General features: G+C 45.5%; 1 protein-coding gene across 1 annotated transcript; it reads right to left on the bottom strand.

The window, feature by feature from the left end:
* Window positions 1-11,142: 11,142 nt before the first annotated feature.
* Window positions 11,143-11,673, bottom strand: LOC131180179 (uncharacterized). The gene has a single exon (XM_058147808.1). It carries the CDS (start codon window positions 11,671-11,673, stop codon window positions 11,143-11,145), a length of 531 nt encoding a protein of 176 aa, XP_058003791.1.
* Window positions 11,674-14,771: the final 3,098 nt, after the last annotated feature.

The raw sequence follows: 14,771 nt of genomic DNA, 5'->3' as shown, positions 1-14,771 counted from the left end.
CGAGATTCGGTTAGTGTTCATGCCCGTAGAGAACTTTTTCTAGCAAGCACGGAATGAGTGAGAGCTCAAAGCGTAGAGGAAATTCCTTCTCTTATCCAACTAGAAAGATCGTAAGATAAGAGAAGAAAGCGTCTGTTCACGTCAGGCAATGTAATTGTTGATTTAGTATTTCTGTAACTGGCAATGAGTTTCTTTCTCCTCATACCTCTATTTTAACTACTTTTTAATAAGAAATACCCTTAGGAAAAATTATTTCATTAGAAAAAAGCAAAGAAAAGAAAGAGATTGACCTAGCTCCCTACTTGCCAATAAAATCCCTGCCTGCTGAAAGGAAAGCAACTACAATTGGCACAGGCTCGCAAGAAATTAAACTCGATAGAAGCCAACTCCAACTAAAGGTATGATACTTATCTTATTACCGGGAGAACTTATATTACCCTTAACTATAAATGTTATTACTGGAAGTCTTATTACATGGATAGGCCCGTTGAACCTGCTATCCTGCCGCAATGTGCTAACGCATTAAAATAAAAACCTGCCGCTTGCTCACTGGATGGCTCTTTCCCTTGCTGTAACTTGATGGGCTTACCTTTTAACTTACAATTAAATAGGATACGCTTAACTTGAAATGCCTGGAAACTTTCTCCCATTGGATGGATTGCCTAAGATGCCTACTAGCCTAAGCTTGCTTACCTTTTTGCTTACCTACTATTGGAAAGACACTTTTAGACTGGCTGGCTTGCTCATTGGAAACTGATAGACTAGCTTTATCATTCTCACAGGAATAAGAAAGTTGCTTTCTAACTGGTTTCCAAGGAGAGGACTTAGCTTACCGATAGAACTGAATAGGCGGACTTCACTCCCTTTGAGTAAGGGGATATTCAAAAGGCACCAAGAGTCTAGTCTTTTTGATCCAACAAGACCCACATTCAAGGTAACTGCCCGAAAGGAAAGAACTGGTACATAACCTAGAACCCCCTTTTGACTTCAAATCCCGAGCCTAATAAAAGAAAGTACTGGAAAGAGACAGATTACACTTGCTTTCTCACACTTGCTGCAACTTGACTTGATGGAGCTCGCTCGAAAATAGAACCATGAAAACCGCTGGAAAGGGATTACTTAGGAGAAGGCATTACGACTGGCAAGCAACTCTCACGGGGTAGAAGCGCTATAGACGCAAAAGCATTTCCATTGGCACATTCTTAATGCGTAAACTTAAGTGGAGGGATGAAATTAAGAAGCGAGCATATAGGATAGGATATAGGCAGGGCTTTCCCTTTCTCCTGCGGGCAACGTTCGAACTAAACGAGAGTCAGGCTTTCTCCCCGAGAGAACGGACTGACTACTTGGAGAGGGGCGCCTAGCTAACGGAGTTCACGAGGAAGCGACTTCAGTTAGTGAAGCGAGGCCTCACACATTAAACCATATCTTACTGAACCGAGTGAGGTATAGACAGATTATACCACAGCTTCTGTTGTGGCGAGACGAAGGGCTTTTCTTCAATCAGACGCTCTTAGAAAGGGAGCTCTTCAATTAGGAACTGCATCGAGATTAGGAAAGTGTGAATTTACCGCTGCACATGTTATCAACTCCATATCCGCCCTTACAGTTTGAATACCTGGGGAGAGTCAAGTACCATTCCATAGCTTGATCAGTAAGGCTCTTTGGGAATAGTTTGATTATAAGACTCTCATCATGAGCCACTTCAGCACATTAGGCGGGTGGGCATAAAAGGTCTTCACATTTTGTTGATTAATAGAAAAGGGTAAAGAGGGAGGATGAGTGTGGTAAGGGGGTGGGCGGCGACCCTTACTGAATCTAGAATAAGGGAGAGGTGACCAACTCCAACTCGACCACCGGGAGAGGGTCCGAAGGAGTCGACTGAAAGGAGAGGAGCGAAGCAGATTACTCCGGATCAGCAGTTATTTCAACTAAAGCAAGAATGAACGAGAGACAGAGGGCGAATAAGCAGGCGAGGAGCGACATACTTCTTTCGAGAGGGCATGTGTGGAGTGAACGAGTGAGAACGATCGCTTTGAAGATGCTCCGCTGAGTCGGGATAGGCGAGATGGCCTTTTGCAAGTTCAAGTGTAGGGGGCTATGCGACGATCGTACGACACGGGACTTTACTTTGAGTGGGTCTGACTCTATTCCCTTGCTTTAGGGCAGGAATGGCGGGACGGGAAAGCAGCTTATTCTAACTCTTTCAGGCAGGTATGCCCAAAGGGCTTCCTCTTTCAAGAAAACAGAGAGTAGTTTGCTGACTTCATGCCATGTGCCCGTTCTACTTTCTGGTGCTAGAATTGTCTTACTGGCTGGAATTTACTGGTTTGACAGATTGACTGACTGAATGAAGGCACTGAATGAAGGAAGGAGTGTGTTTTAGGGCTAGCTTGGCCATGTTCCTTTATCGGGCGGGCTTGAACCACCCTTGTCCTAGCTGCACTTGATTGAAACGTAAGGTCAGGCTTTGGGACAGAGATTTCTCTTTTTTTGTAAACGTCCAGGTGTGTTTTTCCTTTCTTTGAGACCTTAATATAAGGTTTTTTGCTCTTGCAGTTGGCATTAGCAAGTCAGATTCAAGTGAGAAAGTCAAGGCGCGCAGCAGCGTAGCGAATTCTACGACCATTTCCGGATCTGATCCGACCTTTCTTAGCGGAGTCGCAAGGACGAATTCCAAGGGACTGAACCGATAGTTCATCTAGAAAGCCCTTTTCGACTTCATATTCATGCTCTTTTGCGAGAGCAGAGGGAGATTTCTTTCCAATCCCTGTTTCCGCGCTAGAAGGAGCCGCTATAACTTATTTCGCTGGAGCTGCTACAATTGCTTGAATGGGATCGGGTGCTGCTGTAGGTATTGGTTTTTAGGGAGCAGGTTTCAATTTCGCTGCCTGACGCTAAGAAGAAGCCGAAGAAGGGCTAAGAGAATGAGAATAGGGGCGTAGCGGATCTTCTCGAGACAACTTGCATTCAGAGGGGCGAATAAATAGCTTCAAAACCGCTAATAGGCTAGCAAGAAGGCGTTGAAAACCTTAGCTTAGAATCTCACGATTATCACGCATTTGCGGTAGATAGAGTATGGTTTGGAACCCATTTCGCTGCTTGAGTCCCTCTCCCTAACGTTTCGCTGCATCGGCCGAATCCGGTAACCCTGTTTGCATAGGTTGATGCACAGAATCTTCTAGTGCGTGCTTATGGGAATTCGCAGGGAGGTTTGCTTGCCCGAGTTTGAGATGCTTTTTGCGATGCTTTATTCGACACCAGAATGATTAGAAAAGAACCGGAAATATGCTATGCTAGCAAGGGGCGTAGCGAAGAAGAAGAGGAATTCCCCGAGCTTCTGGCAAGACACCGGGAGGAAGATCTATTCTTTCATAACCTGTGCAGTAGAGTGGCACCTCATATGCTCGATCCATAGAGAAAGAGGCAAGTCGTTAAGAGGTGGAATCTTACTACGTATCCATCAATCAGTCATCCCATTTAATTCCTTTTTTACACCTCTTTAGTAGTGCTTTAGTTATCCGGTCATTCCAATCTTTCGTATGCGGATCTTATATATCTATATCAGAAGGAGAGGCTTTCCGTATCAGAAAGAAGGGCGATGGCCCGGCAATGAGATTCATCACGCAGCTTTCACTATATAAGATACCTAAGCTGGAGCTTGAAAATAAACTATAAAGTGGGAAGACGAGCTTTGAAAATCCCCGCGGTATACGAAGTGAAGGTTGAAATTCTCCAGTTATAAGATAGCCGTTTCAAGAAAAGAAAATATTTAATGAGGTGGAACCAGATGTTTATGAGTAGCCCCTTGAAAGCAATGCAGGCGAATAATTCGGAAATTACATCAGCAAGGAGAGAAAAAACGCGCATAAAAAAAAAGATAAAAAAGAAAATTCCTTCCTTTATGACTAAGATTGTAGGAGTCAATTCCCAGGTCTTTTTCCTAGAATCCATAGCGGGTCGTTGTTTTCCTCATTTTTAAGAGCCGGAAAAAGGTCTAATTTTAACCTGAGGTTTCTTTCCCCAAGGAAGTGGATTCCCCGAAAAAATCCCCCTGCAGGCCGAGCCTTTGGGCGTTGCATTTCACCCGCCTCAAATATTGCAATCCACAAGCAAACCATGCCGACTTAGGGTCCGCATATACCCCGGAAAAATCGTATCGACCTATTCATATATTAGAAATAGCCGGCCTATGCCTATTTGTAGTCAACCCGTACTGATAAGCAATCCTTACTCCAACAAGTCTTTCGATCCCGATCCCATTGGCATTGACTGCATGGGATCGAAAGGAACGGTTGTTAGCTGTCCAAGCTTTGCTTCGTGGGTTTCCTGCCTTTGCTGGGGGAAAGATTAAACTGGGCTTTCAAGCCAGAAATGAAGTAAGAGCAAAGCATGAATTAAGCAATGAAGTCAGCCAGCTTATCGGCGTATATCGTATATATAGTGAACTGGAGCCATATGTCATATTCATACTACTCAACCAGATAGATGCTAAAACAGGAAAGTATTATATTATAGGTATGCCTACTTACCTAAGCTCTTCTTACTAGCTTGCTCGGGATCCGGCAGCGGATTACACTTTATAGTTTTGCAGTACAAGAATAATTTTGCCTCACTCTGAAACCACTATAAGGGAGTGAGGTTCTCATACCTTCCCCTTGTAATTATAACGTGTAAAAGAATCAACAGCATCTGTAAGACCTCCAGGCTTACTAGACGCTTTCCGGAAAAAAGGAAGAGTGAATAGGCGAGTCAGGGTTTGGATCTGACTATGGACTCAGATCGAACTCGAACTACCACTCTCTTAGATCCCGAATCGACTACCGAAGGAGTAAGTGCTAAGAGTGATTCACGAGAGATTCAGTTAACAGTTAGCCTTATTTGACTATCATAGCCTAATGAAACTATTGAAGATATCCGTCTTATCTTAGTCTGACAGCTATCAGTCAAGGAAGTAAGTCTAAGCCCTCAGGCAAGATCTTCTTTTTTCCAGTCAACTCTATTTAGAGAAAAGCACTTAACCACTTTTTTAGGAAACAATAGGTGGATCTTATTGGTACAAAGAAGAAAGCTTTAAAGTAAAGTTCAGTTAGAGTTCTCCGTTAGGGTGACTCGATAGCTAAAAGTAGGCATTCAGTAAGAAGTAAGTTTGCCTTGTGGCGTGGATCGAAGGAATCAAGAATGTAGAAACCTACCTAGCTTTAGGGGAAAGATCATAGATAGATTATCTGGACTAGATCCTAGGATCTGGTTAGAGGTTTGCAAGTAGAAAAGTAGGAATAGAGCTTACAGCCCATCATGAGGTCTAATCTCATGAGTCTATCGTGCCAAAGCTACTAATGCTAAGAATGCTTCGCCCTGACTAGCTAGTAAGGGAAGGTAGGTAAGTAAGAGGCGGATCTAGGGAGTCTTTACTTCTTCGACTTCTTATTCTTATTCATAGTTGAGATACTCCACCAGCAAGCAGCACCGGAGTGAATCGTAACGTTTCGATCTGGGGGTCAGGACTCGTCAAGAGACGAGACGTAGCTAATGCTGTTTGATCACCGTCACGAGATTTGTTTGCAGCTACTATAGCTAATCAATCTCCTGCTTTCATTCCGTTTGATTGAAGACTGGAATCAACATGCGATCTGAGAGCGGATCTAGGAATCCCCTGGTAGTGGTAGTTGGGTTGGTGAAATCCGATAATCGATTGGCTTTAGAAAGGCTTTCCAACGAGCCATTGTACCTGCGATTGCGATAAGTCCTTCTTCTTCTTTGGAGCTTGTTCTTGGTCCCAAGGGAAATGGGGTGACAAAGAGCAGCTTGCTTCTCCAATTGGATCATTGCTCGACTCGATGGGTACTTCTAGTGGTTTGCCGTCGAAGCTCTTGTTTTTCTTTCAGGAGTTGGTTGGTGGCATGGACACCTACCTAGCCTTTTCTTCTTTATAGTTTTTGTTTGTTTGCTGGCACAGGCATTATCCACTCCAGCAGTAGCATGAAAGGTGGGATTCCCGGTTGATTGGATGCTTCCGTTAGAGCTTCTTCCCCTCCTGTCATCATTTAAAGGTAAGGGCACCTAGCTAAAAATCACTAGTGAAAGAGTGCCAACTAGCGAATCTGTTTACAACCATTCAATATTTGTCATTTCCGTGAATACCGCTCGAAAGCAGTCATTGAAAAGAACAGTCATTTGTCGGCTTGATAGCACAAGCACGATCCCCCCTTCCTCTACACAGCCCTTCACCTTTGAAAAGAAAGGGTCATAGCCCATTTCCGTCATCAAGTGAATGACTTTAGAATCATGCAGCAAAACAAAACGGGGAGTGACGCTTCACGACCTTCATTCTTGTCGACAGTTGTGGGAACATCGAACTTTCGTAGAAGATAACGTAAAGGAGGAGGTATAGTGGCATGGCGTCTCCTCTTCCGTCTTCTCTCCGCCTTAGTGGCATCAACTGGTATGACCACGTTTGGAGAGATCTTGAGTCTTAGACATGGAACCTCTTCGAGAGAGACTCCATCTATTAAAGATGGTTTGACTTTCCCGACGTTGCTCACTAGGGATGTAGCGATACGTCTTCTTCATGGTCAGCCTGCGACCTGCTTCAATATTCTTATTTTTTTTTCTCCGAGAAAGCCCATTTGATCTGGAGGTGTAGGAGCAGGCTTTCGCAACTCCGCTCCAAATAGAATGAATTTTGAATCTGCATAGAATGCTTCTGTCGTCTGAAAGGCTTGGTATTTGCAAAGATCCTCTTGGTTTCTCCTTTTTGAGTCTTGTACTTAAAACACTGATGCCATGTAGAGGGCACTACTTTGTGCTCGTGCAGCCAAGGGCGTCCCAAAATAACATACATTGGTTGAGGTGATAGCATCGATGACGTGAAATGTGACATAAGTCATCATATCTTCGATCATTAACCGTAATCGGATGGTGCCGAGGGCTTGTTGACCGATTGGTTGAATGCTTGTGTCATGACATTGGTTGGACTGAGATCATTGATAGTCTATCCCAACTTCAGCAGCATCTTCAAAGGGTTATCGCAGACCTGCAGTCTAACATGATTCTGGGTACAGGTATGTCTTCAACTTCAAGACTTCCAGCCCTCAAACAAGCTGGCGACTTATTAGTATTAGATACCCGAGTCAATGCTCATATTCAACTCCAATTACATTACCAGAAACAAGTCTAGTTATAGGTCCACTTGTGGTTCCATCACATCTTGTGATGTCTGAAATTCCTAATCCAAATCCAAAACATTACTTGGGCAAAGTTAGGTTCCAAGTTCATGGTCAAGGCCAAGTTTGATTTATACACCAACAAGCATAAAGAGTAAAGCAATAACTAGCAGTCTCCAGCGAGTAAGGTCGGACAATGCTTTCACACTTACTCTGTCTTAGCTTTGACGGAAAAAGTAGACTTTGAGTATAGGGTTTATCATCGCCCGTTGGTAACCTTATGGGTTGGTTTGGCCTTTATATGTTGATTGATCTTCCATAGATAGCAAAGGAAAACCGGTCTGAGAGGAGTCAAAATAGGCCATCGCCGACTGCTTGTGGCGCCTTGTCCTGAGTAGAACCTACCGACGCTGGGGTGCGGAATTACCGCCTTGGTCATGACTTTGGGCTTGGAACGCCATGCGTTGAACATGCTTAGCAAAACATGCTATGACCTAGATTCAAACATCATGCCATGGGTCCCGTCCGGTCACGGCTTCAAAGCAGGGGGCTTCCGTCTATCACACACTTTCTATCTATCTCTCTCTTGCTCGGCAAGCAAATAAATAAGTAATTAGTCTTCTTCCTTGACTTTCTAAGCTAGGTGACCGGGATTGAGTTCAGTTAGTAAGGGAGTAGGCAGGGAGGTCTAGGGTTTGTTTTCATTTAACATTAGAATTTCTCTTACATTCCAGCTAAGTATTTCACCTTGATCCCTTTGTTTTCTAAATTGACGTCACGGACTCCCGAAGTCAGAAGATTCCCTCCTGAGGATAATATAAAGTAAAATTATAATATGGTAAATCGTAATGTGGAGAACTTTCGTAATAGCACTATGGCCAATCCTTTAATACTACCGGTCAAATTTAGGCCTCGAACTAACATCGAGGTAGGAGAACAAATAAGACAGCCGCAGGCACCACTACTGCAGCAAGAGCAGCAAACGCAATTGCAGCAGGTTAGGATGCGCCGGGCGCCCTACGAAACTAGACAGCAACAATTTGATTTTAGTGACTGTTCTGCAATTTATTCATGATGTGGCAAAGAAGGCAAAAAGGAGGAACCTCTACACGAAAAGATTGCAAGCGCTATATACTATATAATAGGGTATGGAACGAGCTTTATATAATAAGGGGACCCTGTTGACGAACGGATTGCAAGCGCACCTCGTGAGTTTAAGAGACCGGGAAAGCCTTCTTCCTATGACAGCGTCCTTGATGTACTGGATGAGGCAAACGACAGGAATCATGTTTTGTTCCTCTGGTGCATGGTCTGCAAGTTCATCACATGTCCGATTTCTGCCAGACCATCTATGGAGTACTTGCCTCTTGCTCACCTCCTGGCTTCAGGTGAGAAATGTGCTCTCGGGTCTATTCTACTTGCTTCTGTCTATCAGTGCTTGGCAGGTATCACCCACCAGGACTTTAGGTTGTTCAAGGGAAGTGGCCCGCTTTGGGTTGTTCAGATGTGGCTGCTCACCTACTTCCCAGAGCTGGCTGATCGTGATTGGTTGCCTACTCCATACGAGGTGCTGGGCATGAGAGTTGTTTCTTTGGAGTCAGACAGGAGTCCGTACCAAGTGACCAAGTTCCTTACACAGCTACCAGCTACTGATACTGAGCGGTTTAAAGCGCTTGACCAGCCATCTGATCTTGTCACAGCCAAGCTGCCTGGTTTCTGGTGCCTTGAGGGTGTTGATCGATATGAGCCGCACAGAGATACCTGGGCCTCTTTCACTGCTGTCCGCCATTTGCACATTGGAGTCACATTTGATGTCAGGCTAGGGGTTACCAAACCTGGTCTGGAGCTATATATGCCTTCTCTCTGGTCTCGCCAGTTTGGATGTCACCAGGGCATCCCAACTCTTCCTGAACTGGCGAACGAACGAGACCAGCCGAGACGTGAACTCCAGAGTTTACCAGAGGCACTCGAGTGGCGACTTTCTACCAGGAGAAAGAGACTGAATACCCGATTATGCAAGGTTACAGACCCAGATGACATTTTCAGAGCCTTTCTAGCATGGTGGACTCCACAGTTTGATGATGCTGTGCTTCGCCATACTCTGTCTTCTTCAGGTACATAGTACTTTTAATTGTTAAGCATATGTCACTGATCTTTTTACTAATGAGTTTCTTTCTCAGGTCGTGCACCTACATTGCCACCTCCACCAGCATCAGCACCACCTCGGGCGGCCTCTGAGCGGCCAAGGCCCTCCTCTGCACCTGTTTCGTCACCTGCTCCATCCAAGAAGCAACATCCACGGCCATCCACATCTGAGCCTCCAGCGAAGAAAGCCAAGAAGTCACCTCCTGATCCCAAGTACAAGCCGAAGGTGAAGAGATCTCCGCCTCCTCCTCGCAGGCAGTCTGGAAGACATATTCTTAAGGCCAGGGGGCTTAAGAATACACCTGCTACAGCTATAGAGGTGTCTGAGGGCTCTGCTAGCGACACATCTGCTGAGGATTCTCACCTATCACACGGCTGCCAGGAGGTTATTTCTGATACTGAGGTTATTCTTCAGGCCGTTACTGCTTCTGATGAGAATGTGGATACCCGTTCAGTTGGTGATGATATTGACATAGTGGCTTCTGTCGGTGTTGACGGGTTTGATGATGGCGCGGATGAGACTGCGAGTGACCAGTTCTTTGATGATGTCCCAGATCATATTGTTCCAGACTCGGCACCGGATACCCATGCAGATGCGGTTCCGGACCCGACATCTGACACAGCCACTGCCACCGAGCCTGATGTTATTCCTACTGCTGATCACACAGAGCCTATATCAGTCCCACAGCCTGAGGTACCATCTTACCCTTATCTATTTGTCATAAATTTTCTTCCTCTGACATATCTATTTTTGCAGGTTGTACCATCGTCTGAGCCATCTTCTAAGCCCATAGTACCAGATCCCAGCGTCCCAGATCCTTCTGTTATTAGGCCACCGGTTGCCCCTGAGCCTTTCAGAGACGTCCTACGGGACCTTGATTTTTTATTCTTTGGTGGGTACCGGCCTGCTTTCCTCAGACCTGCTCCAGGACCAGCTCAGCCAGAGTCTGAGATTGACACGACCAGAGCCCGGCTCCGTTACCTGCTTGCTACTATGACCGGTCCTTTGTCATCTCTCCCTTCTTCTGAGCGGTCTGAGATCTTAGCTGGGCTTTCCATACTAGCATCATCCGGTTCCTTCCCGCAGCTTGAGGAGGCTAGGACTCAGGTAGCTGATCTCTTACCAGCCTACGACCAGCAGGTGACGGCTACGCGTCAACTTGAGGAGACAATTGAGGCTTTCCGTGTCCGTCAGGATGAGTATACAGCTAGCATCTCGATAAAATCTCCTTTGTAGCGCGCACTCCCGAGGATGATCAGAGATTACAGGAGATCGAGCGAGAGATTGCTAGGCTCGAGACAGAGCGAGCTGAGATCCTTGCTAGAGAGAGATCCCGAGCCGCCATACATGATCTAAATGTGATTGATGCATACAGAGAGGCCGATGAGATCCGTTCAGCCCTTCCTCTGGTCGCCATCCAGGTCGGAGACCACGGAGCCCACTTGGAGCAGTTGATGGCCCTACAGGCGAGATGGGACGCCTTGAAGACCACTATTTTAGCTATGCTTTAGATTGTTGGATTTGTAGCACACTTATGATGTGTTTTCAGTACATCTATGACATGCCTGCAGTATATTTCTTTTATGGATGGATGGATGCATTTTTATATTTGGAAATTTTGGCCGTTGGTCGGCCTTTGCTTACATCATTGCTTACATAATTGCTTGTATGCATAAGCTATTACATCATTCAATTGTTTGCTAATTGTTGGTGGTGGCACAGTAGTTTAGAATGCGGAAGTGAGATTGGTGAGTCCCACTGGTTACAGGTAACTTTACAGGTAACTAGTGAACAGCCGTGGGGTCGGCTAACATAGGCCGTGAGTCGGCCTCAGGTGCTTCCTGGTTCCTGTAGTTCCCGCATTTCCCACATAGTGGGAACATACTTCTTCAGGTAACGCCCATTAATGGTACTTCTGTGCAGTTCTCCCGCGAGACTCGACAACCAATAGGCGTTTCCCCTGAGGACTTTGTGCACCCGGAATGGTCCTTCCCAGGTCGGGGACCACTTGCCAAACTCTCTACTTTTGGCACCGACAGGTAACACCGTTTTCCACACTATGTCTCCTTCTTGAAAGGTTTGTCTTCGGACCCTATTATTGTAGATCCTAGCTATCTTCTTCTTCTGTGCAGCCATGTGGTTGAGGGCCTGCATCCTGGTTTCATCCAGGTCTTCAAGTTCCATCACCATGGCCTGAGTGTAATCATCTGGAGTAAGGCCATGTTGCCTAGCTACTCTGAGTGAAGGAACCATAATCTCCATCGGCAAGACGGCATCGTGCCCATAGGTAAGAGCATAAGGGCTTGTCTTTGTGGCATCCCTTTTAGAAGTTCTGTATGCCCACAAAGTTTCTGGTAACATCAGATGCCATCCCATCTTTTTGGCTTATCTTCAATCATTTTCTCCAGGATACGGATCAGGACCTTGTTTGAAGCTTCTGCCTGTCCGTTTGCTTGAGCGTAATATGGAGACGAAGTCAAAAGAGTTATGTCGTAGTCATCTATGATCTGCATCTGCAAGAATGAAGGACAGAAGATTGGAAAACTAAAAAGAAAGCCAGGGCGTCCGGTGGATGAAGTCTACCTTTGTAATGTCAGGCTGAAAAAAGGGGGATAGCACTAGAGAGTCGGGAACTTTCACTGCAACTGGAGAGGCTCACACCTGGAATCAAACTAACCTATCAACAGAAAGAAGCGAGGTTGATTTCTTTTCAATAGGGAATGCAGTTGAAATAGAGATTAGCTTGAAAAGAAGCAGTACTACAAGAGAGCTGTAAGACAGAAATAAGTCGATTGCTGCCATTCCCTCCTTCATTCTTCCTTTAGTTGAAAGAACTGCTGATCCGGAGTCAGATCTTTATCCTCGTACGTTGGTCGAGTCACCGCTTCGCCCCTTCACGCTGGAAATATAGGACTAGATCCCTGACTTATATAGTATAGTAATAGGTAAAGCTCTTTCATTCTTCATTGTCTGCATTGCCATCTCTCTTAGTAAGGAACGTAAGTCACTAGAGCGAAGCTTAAGGACTAAACGGTGGTAAAGCACCTAAAGCTTATAAGGGTAATACCCTCTCGCTTTGCTCCATCACCTATCGGTAAAGTGTCTTAACGCTCCTCTCCCTATCGGTCGAGTCACCGCTTCGCCCCTCATATTGCTATATGAGTGGCTTAACGCTCGAGCTTCCGTTGGTCGCCTCGCCCCTATCTCTAATGGGTATTAGGTACGTGTATACATAGCCCACAATCTCTCTATCTTTAGATTGCGGGTATGCACAGAGCGAGAAAGAGACTTATATCCAAGACCAGCAAGCCGAGAGATCGTTGAAAATCGCCGACACTGATACTTGAGGTAAACAGCATAGCCCCATAAGCAAGCATAAGGGTGAAAGGCGTTCAAACAAGCCTTAGCAGAAAGTGTGGATATATCACCCTATGATGCTATTGACTCTTTGTTTGCGTAATCAGTCTTTCTTTCCCTATCAAAGCTATATCCCTTATGCCCTTACACGCATAGCCCTTTTCTCTTCTTACTTCAAAAAGAACGTTAACCATTCATATGGAGAATCTTCCTAATGAGGATTAGAAAACTCATTCTAACGTACGTAGTTACTCTAAGAAGCGAGAGGACTTGGCTAATTCCTTCTATCAATTCTTGTGACAAGAAGGGGAGTACTTACTCATAGTCACCTATGAGGTATGTCACTATCCTAAACAAGAAGTATAACCGATCAGTGGCCAGTCGTTGGACTGGTTCGAGCGCACAGTGGGTCTTTATCTCCCGGTAGCAAGACCAGGGGGATCACTAGCATGTGGGCGCTTGGCTTCTTCTTTGGAAGGTGGGAGAATAGACGTATTTTAGTAATTGGTAATTACGTCCTACAACAGCTATTGAGGCCTCTTCACGAGTGGCTGTGCCATGCCCTTCGGAGGCTACCATGTGATGTTCGATCAGACCAGGCCTCTAGACAGGCTAGCTGGATCTAAGACAGCATTCTCCAATGATTTGAAAGCAGCCCCCATTCGAATTACGTTAGGTGGCCTTTGCTTTTCTTATTCAGGGTGATATGCTATCTTTTGATCGTTTGCGTCAGCTGCGGTTAACCCTGCGCTTGCGTGCAATATCGATCAAGTACCCGTACCAGTTCTCTCAAGTCAGCTTTGTTGCTGGACAGCCTTTAGATTATCTTATCTTAGATAGGGCTATTATGCCTCTTGACCAGTCTTTGCCTATACTATAAAAGCCCACCACTTCTTAGTGTGGTGGTCTGCAGAGCAGGTACATCCGGGTCGCACCTTTGACCGTTATGCCGTATTAGGTGATGACGTGGCTAAAGTCTATTATAAGGCTTTGGGCTATTTCATATCATCAATCCCATACGGGCTCTGCCTAGTTTGCTAAGAGGTTTCGAGTCCGTGCCTTGACAGTAAGTAGATTTCTCTCCAGTTTCAGCAAAGGCTTGTTTGAACGGCCATAGCATAGGGGTGATGGGCATTCACCTCAAGTACCAGTGCGTCAGATTTTCGACTTTTTGCCGGTTAGCTGGTGTGGCTTTTAGGACTCTCTCGCAGCTCAACCATACCCTTTCCAAGCTCTCAAGATGGAAAGGTACGAAGTCACTCCTATAGCTATAGGAGGTACGAAGTGACTCATATAGCTATATATGAGGTAGCGCGCTCGCTTACTTAGTACTTGTGCTAAGGTAGCTTCTTGCTTGCTTAAAAGTGAGAGTCAGGCATTTGGCCTCTACCATTAGACCTAACCAGCTTGTGGGTTAGTGACTACGTACCTTTCTTACTTGATTGACTGCTTTACTGACTCTTCGAAAGAGGGTCAGAACTCGATCCGGGAATCTCATTAGTCCTCGACTCTGACTCTTGGCGGAAGGAAGCCATCTGCTTGAGAGCATCGAATCGTTGCTGCTTTTGCTATTGGTCTACAAATCGCTGCAACCAATGTCCCGAAAGTAGCCTCCGTCCTCTTTTGAGTAGAATGATGGGCTCTTAGGAATAGAAGTGGGCATGAATGGAGCTTCTAGGACTGTGTTGACTGAAGCTCTCTTTGTCCATCTAATCTTGATTTGCTGTAAACAGACGATAGTTTCAATTGGCTTATTCGATGCTCACTGCCTTCATTTAGGAGTGAACCCGGTCGAGATCAGATGATGCAAGGATCGGATTTGATAAACTTTCTGGCAATTCGCCTCTTTCGGGATCTTCTATGACTCTATTAGCTTCTTTCTTCCCACGGAAGTCACTTCGCTCGCCTAAGAAGGGCACTTTTTGGATCAATTGCTGAGGAGCAGACGATCTTGGCTTAGAGAGATGCGCCTTTTAGCTTGTTATCTTTAGGTGCTCTGGTTTCAGGGAATCCCTCACCCAGTTCCATATTGGGATGAATCCAATCCTAGGGCATTCACCTCTCTGGTAAGCCGGTCCCTTTACATAGCCATACCATAATAG

This window comes from Hevea brasiliensis, chromosome 5, assembly GCF_030052815.1.
Source record: "Hevea brasiliensis isolate MT/VB/25A 57/8 chromosome 5, ASM3005281v1, whole genome shotgun sequence".
NCBI lineage: Eukaryota > Viridiplantae > Streptophyta > Magnoliopsida > Malpighiales > Euphorbiaceae > Hevea > Hevea brasiliensis.
The sequence above is the reverse complement of the archived record's forward strand: the minus strand, read 5'-3'. Positions and strand labels throughout refer to the sequence as shown.

Excerpts from the sequence above, each read along its gene's own strand:
- LOC131180179 (XM_058147808.1), bottom strand. The coding sequence starts at position 11,673 with ATGTTACCAGAAACTTTGTGGGCATACAGAACTTCTAAAAGGGATGCC.